The following is a 16,541-nucleotide window of genomic DNA, read 5'->3' on the forward strand; positions in this document are numbered from 1 at the left end:
GCGTCTGGGAGCGCCTCTTGGAGGCCACCGGGCTGAGCAGGCTGTGACAGGCGGCAGGTTTGGGATCTGTCGGGGGACACTGAGCACAGAGCCTGCCAAAGGCAGGCCGGGGAGGCGCTTCCTGGATGAATGAGTAAGCGGACCCCTGGCGGAAGTGTGGGTGCCAAGGCAGTGATCCATCAGTGGGCAGAGGTAGGGGACAGGAGGGACAGAGCTTGGACGGAGGGGTGCCGGGGGGAGTTCTAAGTGAGGTGACAGGCTCAGGTCGGGTCCCAGGGGTGCAGGCCTCTGAGCGGGGGGAGGTTAGCAGATGGAGCAGGGTCAGGAGGCCAGACCGCTGGCTTGCAGGGCTGGTGGGCCAGGGTCCCACACTCTCCCAGAGGCCCAGGTCTGCCCCGGGTGTGGTGGATGTGAGGGGGAGAGCCTGGACCACGGGAAGGACCAGGTCTCCAGGCCTGCAGCCGGGAGCGGACTCCGAGCGTGGCCGGCCCAGGGGGCCGAGAGGAGGCCGGCGTCTCTGCATCGTGAGCAGAGGCTCCCGGGACAGAATCCTGCGGCTCAGACACCGGCCGCACCAGGAGGGCCAGCCCATGTGCAGGAGCGCAGGCCGGGTCTAACCCGGCAGCACGCTGAGCGAGACCCTGGTCAGGCAGGTGTCCCTCCCCCAGGGTCCACGTGTTGCAGATATCAGGATCCTCCCAGGACCATGGGTGTTGCCCCCAGGACCTGAGCCAAGACTGGGTAGAACTGACCTGGGCCAGGCCATGGCGGGGCAGACACGACCTGGCCTGCAGGTTCTCATGAGCTGGTGGCCACCAGGGATAGGTCTGGGCACAGAGGGAGTTCAAGGAGGCTTCCCCAAAGGACCAGGTGAGTCAGCCAGGGGACAGGAGGGACCATGGTCAGAGACACTGGCCAAGGTCAAGGGCTGGAAGCAGGAGACGGCGCCTGTGTGCTGGGTCCCCGCTGGCTCCGTGCAGCTGGCGTGGGCCGGCAGGTGCAATGGGGCCGGGGGAGCCTGGGAGTCCTGACGAGCTCCGGCTGTGGGCTGAGGCAGGACCCAGGGAGAGGGGTCCTAGCGCAGAAGCAGGGTAGAGCCTGAAGGAGAGGTCTGGTGTAGTGCTCGGGAGTTCATAGGCTATCCAGGGAGGAGACTCAGCACAGACCTTGATCTGTGGCTCAGAAGTCAGCAGGGAGAGGTGGGGGGGTAGGCCTTCTGATGGGTGAAGTGTGATTTAGCAGGGCCTCGTCCTAGGCTAGAGGGTGTAGGGAGCATGAGGGGAGGCCAGCCCATTGATGATCTTGAAGACCAGGCTGGAAAGTCCTGAGGGGCCTCTAGAAGCCTCTGCAGCAGATACTTTGCCCGTTTCCGGTTACCCTATTGGACTGTGCTGTGCCCACTCCGGCTTTTTTCGATTGTGTAGGAGGCTACCTATGAGTCATTCACACTCCAGTGTGAATTAGCCCATCAAACCCCAGGGGACCCTGACGGTTCTCGTCCCGTAATAGACCTGCTCCGTGGGCCGGCAGGAGGTTTCATGAATGCAGTGAGTGCCCTGGTTCGGTGGGTGGACGGATGGATGGGGCGGCGGGGCCGGCTGTCAGAGCACCCTCTCTGTTACCGTCCCCTGATGTACTATGAGCACCAGGCCCAAAGCAATGCGGCCCCACGTCTCCCACAACAACACACTGGCGGAGCCTTGGTTCTCCCCTCACAGGGCCGGCAGCTCAGCGCCGAGAAGCTGGGATGGAACCCGCCTGAGCGGGAACAGTTCCGCCTTCTTGGGCGGGGCACGGGCCAGGAGGCGGGGGGCCAGAGGTGCCATGGGCTGAGCCTCCTCCCAGGCGGAGGGCTGGCTGCCCAGTCTGGGCTGGTGCCCCCACCGCTGGGCCGGCAGCAAGGTGAGCAGGCTGGGCCTGGGCCTGCCCCCCCAGAGGAGGCTGCAGAAGAGGACGCTGAAGCCGTGAGCAGAGCAGAATGGAGGAGGAGGTTGTGGGTCAGGGACCACCTCACTGCGGGAGCCAGGAGCCGGCTGTGGCCACGGTGGCTGTGGAGGTGAACCAGCCTGGCCTCCCAGCAGGTCGGGCAGTGTGATGGCGGAGGCGTGGCTCTGCTCTGGGCGCCCTGGTCAGATGGGGAAGACACAGCCCCCCGCCCAAACCTCCCCTGGACTCAGGCATGGACGAGCTCCCGCTCTCACCCTCTGGGTCTCCCTGCCCTCCTGGTCCTGAGGGTGCCACTGCCCCAGCTCCTCCTCTCGCCCTGGACCTAGCAAGGGGAGGAGGAGCAGGTGTCACTGACCCAGATTCCTCAGGCCTGGGCTCAGGGAGGTGGGGGGGGGGTGGCTCCATGACCCAGATATTCCAAGTTTTGGAAGCTCAGTCAAGAGGCAGCACATGGTCTCCCAGTGCAAGAGGGGAGAGTGACCTGCCTGGGTTGCAGAGACGGGGACGGGGTCCCTAGAGCAGGAAGCACTCCGGTCAGACATGGGAAGAACTTCCAGATGTTGGGGTACAAGAGGAGGCCTCCTAGAGGTTTTGCTGAAAGAAGGGCTGGGAATCCCCTGGCCTTTCCCGGGTCGGAGGGGGAGCCTAAGACGCCAGCGACGGGGCTGGGGTCAGGCACTGCCTATCCACCTGTCTGGTTGCAGGTCAGCCCCTGGCTGACGTCTGCATGGCACGGGAGGCTTAGCTAGCCCTGGGCGCCCCGCATGGCCTGAGTTCTTTTCCTGATGTGTGTGGGGGTGGGGGGAAAGGGCAGGGGAGCCCCTGGGCATGTCACCTCTCTGTGCGCCGCGTCCCGGCTTATCCTTGAGGATCCCTCAGATGTGTCCCCCGCAACCCAGGAGTTCGGAGGTTGTGTGCCTGGAACGGCGTCAGACAGATAAGGTCGGGTGCTTGTCTGCGGGCCCTGCCGCTCGCGCTGTGTGGCCCTGGGCGAGGGTACCTCCTCTCTGAGCCTCAGCGGCTCTGTCTGCATGGGGCAGCTGAGGGCTGTCATCGCGCTACAGGGACAAGTCGCACAGGAAACCGTTATCACCCAGGAGTGGGAGGGAGCAAGGAGAGGGTCCCCGTCCCAGCCTCCCTGACACAGGCCACAAGGGCTCTCCGCGTCAGGGAGAGGTAGGGCCCGAGGGAGGCCGCAAGGCAGTCCCACAGGGAACCACGAGCCCCTGCGCCCCCCTGCAGAGTGAGCACCTCAGCCTGCCTCCCAGAGAGCTGGCCTGGCCCAGGGCGGGGCCCTTCTCGTGTCCTCTGTGACCTGAGGCTGCGGGAGGCCAAAGCAGGCAGCAGCCCTCCCCCCCCCACCAGACCGATAAACTAATTAGCGTCCTCCTCAGTAGCTCAGGCTGGCGTTCTCCCAGGAGGTGGCCTGCAGCTCTCAGCCTGGCGCCCTGCAGGCCCGGCAGCCCGGCTGCAGACCAGCCCAGCCGGCCTCACCCCCCGCCTCGGGGTGCCGTTCCCTCCCAGGCTCCCAGGCGGGAGAGCTGGCTTCCGGGTGCCCCCGCACCTCTCTGTGCTCGGAGGAGGGGAGCAGAGGCGGTGTTCACGCCCGAACACTGAGAAGCACAGCGGGGACTGGAACCAGGACTGGCCGGCCCCGGACGCCTGCTCACAAGGACAGCTCCAGGGCTGATGTCCCGGACGAGCACCGAGTTGGAGAGCGGGCGGCGGCCTGGCCACAGACAGGGGTGGTCTGTGGGGCTCTCTCGGAGTGGCGCTGTTGGCTATCTCCTGGCCTGCGCCGTGGTGGCTGGCTCAGCATCTGGCCAGCGGCTTGGGCACGTGGGGACGGTCACATGTGCAGCTCCAGGCATGAGGACAGGGAGCTTCTGGCGGGAAGGGGCACACAGGGGCTATGGCAGGGGCCAGCGTTGGCCAGGGCTTAGCGCCCCATGCCCGTGTCCCACGTGGGGCCCTCGCACTCAGCGAGGCCCTCATAGGCCTCTGGCCAACGGTGTGGGGAGCACTAGGCTGGACCTGGGGTCTCCCGGGGAGCTCCAGGATGCTCCAGGACCCTGCACTCTTGGGCTCCTTCCATTGTCCTGCTCCTGGTTTGCAGCTGGTGGTCTCTCCGTCTCTGGAGGCAGGACATGGAGGTCTCTTGTCTTTGGGTGCGGCTGCCCCCCGCTGTGACTAGTGGCTGCTTCTGCACTTATCTCATGGAAGGGCCCCGACATAGATGAGCTTTGAGCTCCCCAATCCTGGGCCCTTTGAGCTCAGGCCACCGTGCTCTCTTCTCCCTGAACTCTAGACAGAGCGGGCCAGCTGGCGCTCCGGGGTGTGGTGGGGGTGCTTTCCAGGGCCTGAGCCCCGGTGCTCCCGCAGAGCCTACGGCTGACTCCTGGGCCGTGAAACTCTGCCTGGCCGCCACCGTGAACTCGGCTAGCCCGCTTGGGCCCCAGGGGCTAGCCCCCAGTTTTTCTTCTCCGCATAATGGGGTCAGGTCCTTCCCTGAGAGAAGGGAATCAAAAGAGCAAGGCCCACGTCCAGGCTTCTGGCCCAGCCCAGAATACATCCCTGCCCCCCGGGGCCCGGAGCTCAGAGCAGGGATTGTGTAACATCTCCTGGGCACCAGCACCAGCCCGGGCGCTCCGATCACTGCAGCCAGTGACCCTCCTCGTTCCCGGAGGTGCTCCCGCATCCACACAGGCACCGTGCTGGGGGCCTTGCGGTGTGTGCCCGCTGCACCCTCCCCGTTCTGCAGCTCAGGAAACAGGAGCTAGCAGCGAGGGTAGGAACTTCCCCAGGTGGCACCCTGAGGAGGTGGCCAAGGCTGGTGGATTGCAAACCCAGGTTTTGAGCAGAGGCGGCACTCCCAGGGTGTGTGTGTGTGTGTGTGTGTACACACCTGCCGGGTCAGGGCCCCCATGGGGAGAGCACTGGTTAGGGAGCTGTCAAACCCAGCCTGCCGGGCGTGCAGGGCCGGGGAAGGCAGTCCAGCTGGCGATGGCACTCTGCGGCTCCCTTGTGCTTGGGCTCAGAGGCCTGACGCCACCCACTCGATTTTAGGGCAGGTCCTGGGAAGACCCCCGCTGCAGAAACCCGGAACTTTCCCGGAAGTCCCTAGAGGAGGCATGGGGTCTGAGTTATCTGCGGGAGAGCGCAGGCCTTTTGTGGCCCTGGGTCCGCAAGACCCCTCCAGGCTGTGGATCCCCAGGCAGGGTTTCCTGCTTGAGACATGCGGGAGTCCCCTCCCCCGGCCCCTAGTCGCAGGCCCAGCGGCTCTCCCGCCCCCACCCCACCCCGCAGGCCAGGGGCTCCAGCAGGCAGGGCCAGCCCAGGGCCAGCTGTGGTGGCTGGGCACTCCTAAGTTCCTGGGCAGGCCGGCGGGCCTTGCAGGGATGGGGATTGGATCTACAGCGGCGACCGGCTTCGCCGGCGGCCCGGGTGTGGAAATGGAAAGGCGCAATCCCGGGCCTCCAGACCGCGGGGAAGGCTGTTGTGTCCCCGGCCTGGGGCGGCGGACGCCAGGGGCGACCAGCCCGCGGAGGGGGAGGCGGGGGCCGTCCCAAGGTCACCCGCGCTGCGCCGGGCTCCGGGTTCCGGGCGGAGGCGGCCCCCCGCACCCCTCCCGGCGCGCCCCCGCCGCGCCCGCCGCCCCCGGCTCCGCTGGGCTCGGCTCCGCTGGGCTCGGGCTCGGGCTCCGGCTCCCGCTCGGGCTCCGGCGCTGGCGGGGGGGGGGGGGGGGGGTGCGGCGGCGGGCGGGGCGCTCGGCGGGCGCGGGGCCAGGGCTCAGCGGCCCGCGCTCCCGAGACTCGCTCTCCCGTGGCTCGGCGGCGGCCATGGGGCGCGGGGCTCCGGGGGCCGGCGGCGGGGCGGGCGCGCGGCTGCGGGCGCAGGTGCGGGCGCGGGCCGGCGGGGACAGGTGGCCGGGCCGCCGGCCGCCCGCCGCTCACGCCGCCCCTGTCCCCCCCCAACCCCACCCCGTGTGTCCCGCCCCCCAGGCCCTCCTCCCCCGCCCCCCCGCAGCTCGGGCCCTGGTCGTGGCGCGGCTGCCGCACGGTGCCCCTCGACGCCCTCCGGACGCGCTGCCTCTGTGACCGGCTCTCCACCTTCGCCATCTTAGCCCAGCTCAGCGCCGACGCGGTGAGACCCCGGCCGGGACGCGCGGGGGGCGCGGGGTGGGGGCGGGGAGGGGGCCGCGGGGCGGGCGCTTCCGGCGCGGGAGGGGCCGGACCCATCCCCGCCCGGGTCCGTGCGCCCGGTCGGTGTCGTGGCCCACTGGCCAGCCGGCCTCTGGAGAGGGTGGGTGGGAGCCGGGTGGGTGGCAGCGGGGAGTTGGGGACCGGCCCGGGAGGGGCTGCGCAGCCCCCCCTCTCCCCCAGGGGCCGATGGGTGAGTGTCCCCCACTCTCCTTGGAGGCATGGACCTTGGACGGAACCCATCCTCACGGGAGCCGGGCAGGCTGGGCCCAGGCTTTTGAGGACTGGGGGAGGGCTTGGCCTGGCGGAGCCCGTGTACCCCTTCACTTGGCAGTGCGCCCCTCAGCTGGGCTGTGGGGCCCTGGCCTCCAAGCAGAGGGAGGGGAAGGAGCTGCCACCTTGGCTGGGAGACCTTCCCCACCCTCCCCAAGTGGACCCTGGTCTTTGGAGGCAGCCACGTCCCCAGGTCAGGGTCCCTGGGTGGCTGAGGGTGCTGGGTCTGGCCCAGGTCCACGGCTCCGCTGGGGAAGGCCCCATCATCTCAGGGGCCTCCTTTTTGTTCCTGTGATTCTTGTGGGGGCTGCTGGTTTCTATGGCAACGGCATCTGGGGCCAGCTCCCAGGCTGGGGCCCTGGGTGCTGGGCTTGGCCCCCTGGGGCTGAGGGGTTGTCTGTTGCAGGGCTGAGCGCCATTCATGGGTCCCAGGAAACACCCCCCCCTCGCCCTACTCACTGAGTCCCCCGAGGAGGGAAAGGGGCTGGGGTCTTCGCTCACTAAGACCCCGGGTCTAAGGCCCGTGCGGAAGGATCGTTGAGCAGCAGATGTGGAGGACAGAGTGGGGTGGGGGACTTGGCTGTCCTGGTGTTTGGGGCAGCTGGCCCTCATCCAGTGGGGGCGGCACAGCTCTCCCTTCAGGGGATCCTGGGTTCAATGTGAAAGATGGCTCCGGGCCTTTCTGAGAACGTTCTGCCCACCACCCTTTGTCCAGTGGGACACGGGTGGGGAGAGAGCAGTGTTCCCCATGGGGGCAGAGCCCAACGGGACCCTGGAGGTCATCACTACTAAAACCTTCCGTCGGCAGGCAGGTAAACTGAGCCCTGGGGAGGGCGACTTGCTCAAGGTCTTGGGGCAAGTTGCTGGACGGGGGTCTGTGCTCTTGGTCCCGACTTTGGGGTACTCTCCCCCATTCTCCTGTCCCTGTGACAGGGCTGTTGGTGTTGTCGGTTCTGGGGAGGGCTCTGAAAGCTGCAACCAGGGGCATCCCGGGGACTCCCTGGAAGAGGTGGCTTTCTGCGTAGGTGGTCATCAGTGGTACAGCAGCAGACTTCTGCTCAGGGGAGCAACCAATGGGACTTGTGACTTCCTGAGTCCCTGCGGGGCCAGACCCTGCAGGACAGGGTCCCCAGGTGGCCGCCCATCCTCCAGAGCATGGAGAGGAAGGACCGGGGGCAGGGGAGCATTCCGGAGTGGGATGTGTGCCCAGGGTTGGTGTGGCGGAGTGTCACCGCACAGGCTGGTCCCTCATACACACAGACTCCAGCCTCGTGCCCTGTCACTCTGAGCCTCCCCCTATGACCCCTGCCGTCAGACGGAAGTGACAGCCCTGAGGGTCGGGCCAGCTGAGGGGGGTGGGGGGAGGGCCCTGCCGGCCCAGGGTTTGTGGTGTGGACCGCGTGCCACAGTCAGCGCCTTCCGCAGAAGGTGGCGTCCCACCAGGGGCTGAGCTCTGGGTCAGCTGGGCCATGGAGGCCGGGTCTGGTGAGGGGCAGGTGGCCAATGCTGGTGAAAGCTGGTGGAACCAGGAGCAGAAGGCTTGGGGCCCAGGGCCTTGCCCCCAGCCTGGCCTGCACCCGGGCCGCTGGGGCCAGGCATATTGGAGGTCGATGCGTCAGGCCGGGCAGGTCTCGTTCTGGGAGGGGTTGGAGGTTTTGTTTGGTACGGGGGTCGGCAGCCACAGCTGGGGGGGGTTCTGGTGTCAGCATCTGTGAAGGTGGGACCCCAGCCCCGTATCCCAGAAGGGGAGCTGAGGCTGAAGGCACGGCTGCTCATGGGGGCTGGAGTCACCCAGGGGCTTTGGGGCTGAGGGCAATGTGCCTGGCCACTGGGAGCCTAGGTGTGTCCAGCAGTAACTGGCACAGCGGTCATCTCTGCCCGACCCTGGGACCCCCCACGGGCATGCGCATGAGCTCGGAGCCAGAGCACCAGGAGGACCAGGGCTCCGCCGCCCACCGGGTGCCGGCCTGCCAGTGAAGCCTGCGGGCACCTCCCTCTCTTCCTGGCCAGCTCCGGCTCCGGGGCTGACCCCGGAGACCCTGAGTGGGAGGGCCCAAGCACAAGGGTGAGATCCCCGTCATGCCGCCTGTGAGGGGCTGGGGCCTGTGCCAGACCCCAGTCCTGCCCAGGAGGAGCACGGGGTCTGCGTCCAGACAGGCCTGCGGCAGCCCAGGCCAAAGGGACAGGTGCCCTGGGCACGGCGACAGCTTCCTTCCCTCCCCCGGGTGGTTTGGGAAGGGAACACCAGGAGGAGGTGTCTCGTGGGGCCTTGAGGGGCAAACAGGAGTTGGCCGGCTGAGCTTAGTGGAGAAGAGCAGTGGTCGTGCCAGGGAAGGTGACGAAGGCAAAAGTCAGTGGGGGACAAGGTGGGGCTCGGAGCGCGGGGCAGGGGAGCAAGGCCAGAGCCGCGGAGAGCTGAAGCTACACCCCAGGGGCCGTGGGGAGCTGCGTGGGGGGGGTGACAGGGTGGCGGTGCTACTGGGGTCTCGGAGGGTTCCCAGCAGGAGTGGGGACAGAGCACCCCAGCTGGCAGGTGGGGCGGTGGCAGAGGTGGGCTGGGCCTGGGGCAAGACAGGGCGCCACCTCCCTCTTCCCTGGCTGGGGTAGGTCGGGCGTGGGGACTGGGGTCTGAGCAAGTGGAGGCGTCGGGAACCCTGGGGCCCGGAGTGGCCACGGGGACCAGGAGTCCAGGGGTGGAGAGGGGGTGCAGGGCTCCCACCCCAGGAGCCAGGGAGGAACGAGCTTCCAGACAGGGGCATGGACCCAGGCAACCCCCCACCGCCACTGCCACCCGAGCTCCGTGTGGAGCCAGACCGTCAGAGCCCAGCTGTGCCACTGGCCGCTGGGTGGGCGAGCAGTGGCTCTGAGTCACATCTGTGAGGGGGCGATGCTGTCTGGCTCCGAGCTGCAGTGGGGCCTGGACAGGGGAGGGATCCACAGCCCGGCGCACAGCCTGGCGAGGAGGAGCACTGGAAAGCCAGCTGCTGCCATGATGTGCTCGGAAGTGTGTCCCCTGCCTCCCCGGGGTCAGGGCTCAGCGTGGGACCAGGGGCCAGGGCTGTTCTGTGCGGGAGCTGTGAGCCACGGGTGGTGTTGGAGCAGTAACAGGACAGCAAGGACCGTGCTCAAGGAGGGAGGTCTGTGTTTCGGACGTGTTGGCTGCGTAGAGGGTGCAAGAGGAGGTGGACAGTGCGGAGTTGATGGGGTAGAAACCAACGGGGACCTTATAGACAAAAAAGAACTCCTGGGTGCGTGGGGGCCCTGTACCCCAGGGAGTCTCCAGATGGGGTGATGGGGCAGAGAGACAAGGGGCTGGTTCAGACGGAACCAGGTCAGTGAGGGCCCCTGGGATGTGGTGACCTCTACACTGAAGGCAGAGCCAGCCATGTGAAGGTCAGAGGAAGAGCACCAGGCAGCAAGAGGAGCATGTGCAAAGGCCCTGGGGTGGCACCAAACTTGGCGAGGGAACCGGTCTCCGGTGGGAGGCCGGCTGGCTTCTGCTCTCTGTGTGTGGGTTGGGGCCAAGCTCCTGCCCAGAGATCTCTAGTCCAACCCTCCCAATGAGGGCTAGAGCTCCTTGGCGCCCTGCCTTCTGGTTCTCCCTCCTCCCTTCCCCACATCATCCAGAGCCCGCAGGCCGGGGCTGTCGGGAGTGACGGATGAGCCGGGTGGAGAGGAGAGAGCGGGCGGGCAGGTGGGCAAGCAGGCCGGCAGGTGGCTGCCAGGCTAATGAGGGCAGATGGAGGCAGATGGCCACAGAGGTCGGGGCCGGAGCCAGCCACAGAGCGGGTGTGAGCCACTCACTTGGCCACCTGTGACTCGCGTGGCCAGCCGGGCTTCGAGGTTCCCTGGCGAGTGCAAGGGTGTGAGCCATGGCCCAGCTCCCCCGCTGCCCAGGGACCTCTCGCTCCCCGTGTGGAAACAGGTTCACCCTGGGCCGTGAATCCCGGGACCTCCGACTGCTTGGCTGACCTTGGCTGACCTTCTCCCTTTTCCCAGAGCCTGCCTTCCCTGTCTCCATTCATCTAGCCAGCCACGCGGCCTGTGTCCGAGCAGGGCCTGGCCCGAGGGGTTCAGGAACGTGAGGACGTGGGGCTGTGGGACCGGCAGTCCCCTCCAGCGGTTGGACCCGGGCTGGAACCCAGCAACACCCAGAAGGGCGGGGGGAGGGGGCAGGGGGGCGTTTCCGGTGTGGGGAAGGGCGGCCCAGGCCACGGGGACAGCACACACATGGGTGGAGGGCAGAGCATGGTTTCGGCACCGTGCTGTCCGTGGGTGGGGACAGCAATGCGAGGTGGCATGGGCTCCGGCTCCGACTCTGAGGGCCCGAGGGAGATGGAAGGTGCCGCCTTGGGACACGAATGCTGGGCCTTCTGAGGCCGGTGAGGCAGGAGAGCCTCCCTGGGCAGCCCGCCTGGGTCGGCGGGGTCAGAGAGCTGCCCTAAAGAGCGTCAGCCTACTCAGACCGGGAGCGGGGACAGAAGCGTCCCCTTTAGAGTGGGGGAGCCCCTAGGAAGCCCCACACCCGCAGCACACCTCCTCCTCTCTCAAGCGCAGAGCCTGCAGGCTGGGGACGGCTGCAGGGACCGGTGTCCGTCCCTTCGAGTGTCCTTGGCCTCCTCCAAGTGACCCCTGTCCACTGTGCGGCGGCCCTCTGTGTGCGCTGGGTGGGTCAGGCAGCGACACGGGGCTGAGCTCGACCGACTGGGTGCTTGGGGCTACGTAGTGGGGAGCAGCCGGGCCCCCCAGCCCAAGGCCCCCCCGAGAGGTACCACGTGACAGCTGGGAAGGGTGTTCTGGGCAGAGGGACCGACAGCGGCCACAGCTCTGCCTCGGTGGGAAGGAGGAGGTGGCCGGTGCCGGGGTCAGGGTGGCTCAGCAGGCTTTGGAGCATTTGGACGGCTAGGGAGGGGATGGTCGGGCGGGGGTAAAACCCTGAGCAAAGCAGGGTTGCCATCTCTAATGGTGTTTTACATGGTTCTCCGGCAGCGGCTGGAGAAGAGCCGTGGGGGCCGGGCTCAGGCAGGAGTGGGCGTGCAGTGCTGGGATCCGGCAGAGCAGGAGGGAGGGGGGAGGGAGGAGCGGAGAGCAGGGGTGTTGGTGGGGCTGTGGGGCAGCAGGTGCTGGGGGTTGGAACTGGCGTGGAGGCAGCAGAGGCTGGACGGATGCAGCTGGTGCCGAGGGGCCCTTCCAGGAAGCCGGGGGTCCTGCTCTCGGCTGGTGTTCCAGAAGCACACGGCCGGGAGAGCTGTCCCTGTGGTGGGGCTGGCAGCCTCATGAGCCGACTGTGACGGGGGACGTGGTCCTTCTCTGGAATGGGGGGGGGTCCGTGAAGTGCAGACCGAGCCTTCGGCACTAGGCTCGGCAGGCGGCTCTGATACCAGTGATGGGAGGTGCACAGGCCCCGCCCAGGGGCCAGCCCAGAAGCACGGGCAGCGCAGGTGGGGGGTGCGTGGGGGGTGCTGGGGTGGAGGGGGAGGCTCCCCAGCACCCCCCAGCCTCAGCCTGCACGGCCCGGCCCCTCACTCTGCTCTCTCTCCGCCCCGCACCCTCAGAGCATGGAGAAGGTGATTGTGCCGTCGGTGACGCTCATCGTGGGCTGCGGCGTGTCGTCTCTCACTCTGCTCCTGCTGATCATCATCTACGTGTCTGTGTGGAGGTGCTGCCTGGCGCGTGGGCCCGGGGGGGGGCGGGCACGGGGCGGCCGGGGTCAGGTCCTGTCCCCTCCCCCTCTGAGGACAGTCGTGGGGGGTGGGCTGGTCCGGAGCCCCCTTCCCAGTCAGCAGCGCCACCCCCCGACCCCGTCCTCTCCTGCCCAGGCCATCAGGGGTGGACCGCCCCACCCCCCACCCCGTCCTCTCCTGCCCAGGCCATCAGGGGTGGACCGCCCCACCCCCCACCCCGTCCTCTCCTGCCCAGGCCATCAGGGATGGACCGCCCCACCCCCCACCCCGTCCTCTCCTGCCCAGGCCATCAGGGGTGGACCGCCCCACCGCCACCCTCCGCCCTCCATCCCCTCCCTCCCCGACGGCCCCCCACCTGCTCTCCAAGTGTTGCCCCCTGGATGCCCAATGGCGGGGTGAGCAGGCACAGGCCCAGGGTGGGCTGGTTGCCCTTCTGCTCCTGCCTTCCACTGCCGCCCACGGGAGGAGCCACGCTTTCTCCTGCCCTTTGAAGGCACTGCCTGACCGGTACCAGCAAGTCCGCTCCCCAGCCCAGTGCCCTGCCCTGGGGCCTCAGAGCCCCCAGATTCCATGTCCTGTCATGTGGGTGTGCATGTCCACAGTCCTCTCGGAGCCTGGGTCATGTCTCAGGGCAAGAACCTCTGCTCACATCCCCGCCCCCCCTCCCCCGGGCCGCAGGGCCTCATCGCAGGGCCCTGACCACCTCCCCAGGCAGGGCTGGGGCAAGGCAGCCATGCCCGGCCGACCCCAGCTCTGGGGGAGGGACGCACGTGAACAGGCCTGAACCCGGGCCCGTGACCAGGATGGGCTCAGGATGTGAAGGGTGTGCGAGGGCAAGTGTGGGCCTGGGGGCGGGTCTTGTCTCCCGCCCCCCGAGCCCTGGTGGAGCCCCACTGAGCAGAGGGTTAGGACAGGGAGTCTGAGTCAAGGTCACCTGCCCCCGCAGCTGCACAGCCCAGAGCTGATGCCGCCCCCAGGCCAGCGAGGAGAGATCGATGTGTGTGTGTCGATGGAGGCGGAGCAGGCGGCCTGTGTTCCCTGCCCCGCTTCCTGCCGGGGGGCAGAAGCCGACCCCTACTGGCCAAACCAGTAGGTGCCCCGCCGGCACCCAGTGGTGGCCCTCCTCCCCAACCCCTCCTCAGAACACCTGCCCCAACCCCCCCCCACCCCGGCCCAGCCCCTTCCTGGAGGCCTCGGTTTCCAGACACCTCTGGGACCGGGGACCAGGGGCCTGGCACAGCGTGTCCAACCCTCCCGGCTGCGGTTCTGAGGGGCTCGCCGGTGGTTTTCAAAGCGCCTCCTTCCTGAGTTCTGCTGGCCGAGTCACTGCCCCTGTGAGCTGTGGTCGGGAAGGTGGCCGGATGGTCCCCACGAGGAAATGGAGACCAACAGAGGGAAAGTGACCCACCCAAGGTCACATCTCGGCCCCTGAGGCCAGCCCTGTCCCCTCTGCCCACCTGCATCTTGCCCCTCTGGTCTCAGCCGCAGCCCTGGCCGCAGGTGCTGTTCCCACCGCGCATCTCACAGATCCAAACACTGAGGCACAGAGGGGTTGAGCCCCTCGCCCAGGGTTCCGCAGCCAGGATGAAGCTGGGCCGCGCATTGCCCAGGCTCTGGAGGCTGCCCTCGGCACCGCTGTGTCTTCCTCCCCCGAAGTCAGGATCACACAGGGTGGGAAGGGCTGGGGGCGGGGGCCGGCAGGGGTGAAGCCAGGAGCAGGCCGAGAGCAAGACCCCGGAAACGAGCTGTGTCTAAGGGATGCAAAGACAGGGAGAGGATCTCACACAGAAAGGGGGAAACTGAGCATCAGCCACTCCCGGCAGGAATGGGCGGCCGGGCCCGGCAGCCTCCCGTGGCCCGCCCCGCGCAGGACCACGGGCTGGAGTTCAGTGCGCGGTAGAGAGGGTGCGGGGGTGGAGGTGATGGCGGCCTGGCCGGGGGGCCTGCAGGAAGGGGGTGGCGTTCTAGTCTCGCCGTGGCCGCAGGAACCCAGTTCCTGGAGACGCGACCCCCCACCCCCCCGCCGGGGCACTGAGCCGCGCTCCCCCCCAGGTACATCCGCTCGGAGCGGTCGGTCATCCTCATCAACTTCTGCTTGTCCATCATCTCCTCCAACGCCCTCATCCTCATCGGGCAGACCCAGACCCGCAATAAGGTGCGTGAGCTCGGCCCTTCCCCGCACCCCCCAGGGAGCCCGGGTGGGATGGGGTGACAGGACCCCAGAATGCTCCCTGGGAAGCTGGTGCCGGCCCTTCAGTGGCCTCCTGTGAGGGGGACCTGACCTCGTGCCCCATCACGGACACCCGGCTCGGGCCGTCCCGGCCCCTCCGAGCTCCTCCCGTGGGGCGGGCCCAGGAAGGGCACCCGGGCCCCGGCCCGGCCTGAGCCGCCCGCCCGCCCCGCGCAGGTGGTGTGCACGCTGGTGGCCGCCTTCCTGCACTTCTTCTTCCTGTCGTCCTTCTGCTGGGTGCTCACCGAGGCCTGGCAGTCGTACATGGCCGTGACGGGCCGCCTCAGGAACCGTCTCATCCGGAAACGCTTCCTCTGCCTGGGCTGGGGTGAGTGGTGCCAGGTGGGGGGTTCCCCCCGGCCTCCGCCCGCTGTCCCTGCCCCTTGTGGCCCTGCACCACCCCCCAGCCTCTGCCCTCGTCCTCCTGGGGCCTCCACGGGGTTCCCAGGTAAGATGTGGCGGCAGATTCTCTTTGAATTTCGGATACTGAGTTATTTTTTAAGGATATCCCGGTTGACGTTTGGGACATTTACAAGAAAAATGATTTCTTTTAATCTGAAATTCAAGTGTGATCAGGCGTCCTGCATTGCGTTCACTGTCTGGCCGCCGTGCCTACAGCCCGTGGGCTCCTGCCCGCGTCCCGCTCCCGTCCCCCCTCTCTCCTGCTCAGCACGACCGCGTTCAGGACTCCGAGGACCCAGTTTGCCCCCGCCCCGCCCCATCCCCAGGGCTGGAAGGAGGCAGAGCGTGGACGGGGGCTTGGATGGCCGGAGGACCAACCCCCTTTCTTTCTGGTCCTTCGCAGGGCTCCCTGCACTGGTCGTGGCCATTTCTGTGGGATTCACCAAGGCCAAAGGGTACAGCACCATGAACTAGTGAGTCGGGGCGGGGTGGGGATGGGGTAGAGGCCGCTCGGCTCCCCCAGACCCTCCCACTGCCCTAGAAGGTGACCGCTGGCTGCTGCCCGTCTCACAGAGGAGAGCCAAGCGGGGAGAGGCCGGGAGATCCGGGGCTGCAGGCCGCCTCCTCCCCAGCTCCTCCCTGGCAGTGGGCAGCAGGATGGGTGAAATGGGGGCTCAGGGCCGTCAGAGCCTCAACCCCTCCTTTGGTGCCCGTGGCCGGGTCTGTTAGCCTCAGTTTTCCCTCTGCAGCCGTGCATCCTCCCCTGCATGACTGTGGTGGCAAGGGAGCTGTGTGGCCCCGAGGAGGGCAAGGCCGGTGGTAAGGGGCCTGTTGCTCCGATGAAGTCAGCGAGGCCCCGAAGGGTCGGCTGGGCCAGGCAGGTCCGGGGCCTTGAATGCCAAACCGGGAAGCTTGGGGAGACCCTAAAAGCAGTGTAGCTTCCCGGGGTAAGGGGAGCCAAGGCCTGCAGGGGGGCTGCAGCCGCAGGCACGGGTAAGAAATGGGGAGCCAGAGGAAGGAGGCGTGGCCAGGGTAGGCCGTGCAGGCTTGGCTCCCTGTGGAGCCCCAGGGGGACAGGCCGTGGCTGGGCCCTGGAGCAGGGCCCCCTGGGGCAGCAGGGGAAGTGGACATGAATGAGGTTCCAGTTCCTGGAACCCCTGGTAGGGGGAGTGCCAGGAGGGAGTTACGGGCACAGCTGCACAGCTGAGAGGGCCGGGCGGATCAGGGGAGCCCCAGGGGTTTTGAAGGCCGAAGACGAGTTTGACTGCGTGGGGTGGACACTCGGGGCAGAGGAAACAGCACGTGGAAACTGCAGCGTCTTCCCTGGGCCTGGGGCTCCTGCAGGCCGCCTCTCACGAGGTCCAGGAGATCTGGGGGACCGTGGGGCCGGTGACCACGGCTGGTGTGAGGAGAGCCCGGGCCAGACGCATGAGCAGAGGCCTGGGCTACCTGGCCACGGGGCCTGGGTTGCGTGGGCAGGTGGGGGGCCGGAGCAGGGACCCGACCCAAAGTTTTGGCCCCGTGACCAGAAGAAGGGTCTGTGAGTGAGACTGGGGAGGACATAGGAGGACAGTTGGGGGGCCGGTCTGGGGCAGTCAGCACAGCCTCGTGTCTGCCGAGCGAGGGCAGCCTCGCGTCTGCCGGTGTCTGCTTCTCTCTCTGTAAACTGGGATTCAAGGGGCCACAGTGGAGGGGGCTTCCGAGGGCTCAGAGGCCAGAGTGAGCTGCTGTGTGCTGTGCCCCGGGAGGCCTGCTGGGTGCCGAGTTCCTTCTGCCGCTCCCCAGCGTCTTGCCGGCCTTCCCCGG

General features: G+C 67.8%; 1 protein-coding gene across 7 annotated transcripts in view; it reads left to right on the forward strand.

Annotated features, from left to right (window-relative positions):
• The window catches only part of ADGRB1 (adhesion G protein-coupled receptor B1), a 75,487-nt gene that overhangs the window by 42,253 nt on the left and 16,693 nt on the right, over positions 1-16,541 (forward strand). For 6 of the 7 annotated variants that reach the window (XM_032316350.1, XM_032316351.1, XM_032316352.1 and 3 more), the window contains 5 exons: positions 5,949-6,090; positions 11,975-12,078; positions 14,156-14,258; positions 14,511-14,661; positions 15,139-15,208. In XM_032316350.1, the coding sequence (XP_032172241.1) occupies positions 5,949-6,090; positions 11,975-12,078; positions 14,156-14,258; positions 14,511-14,661; positions 15,139-15,208 (570 nt within the window). The remainder of the gene's footprint in view (positions 1-5,948; positions 6,091-11,974; positions 12,079-14,155; positions 14,259-14,510; positions 14,662-15,138; positions 15,209-16,541) is intronic. The other variant, XM_032316356.1, reaches the window with a different exon arrangement.

This window comes from Mustela erminea, chromosome 16, assembly GCF_009829155.1.
Source record: "Mustela erminea isolate mMusErm1 chromosome 16, mMusErm1.Pri, whole genome shotgun sequence".
NCBI classification, from domain to species: domain Eukaryota; kingdom Metazoa; phylum Chordata; class Mammalia; order Carnivora; family Mustelidae; genus Mustela; species Mustela erminea.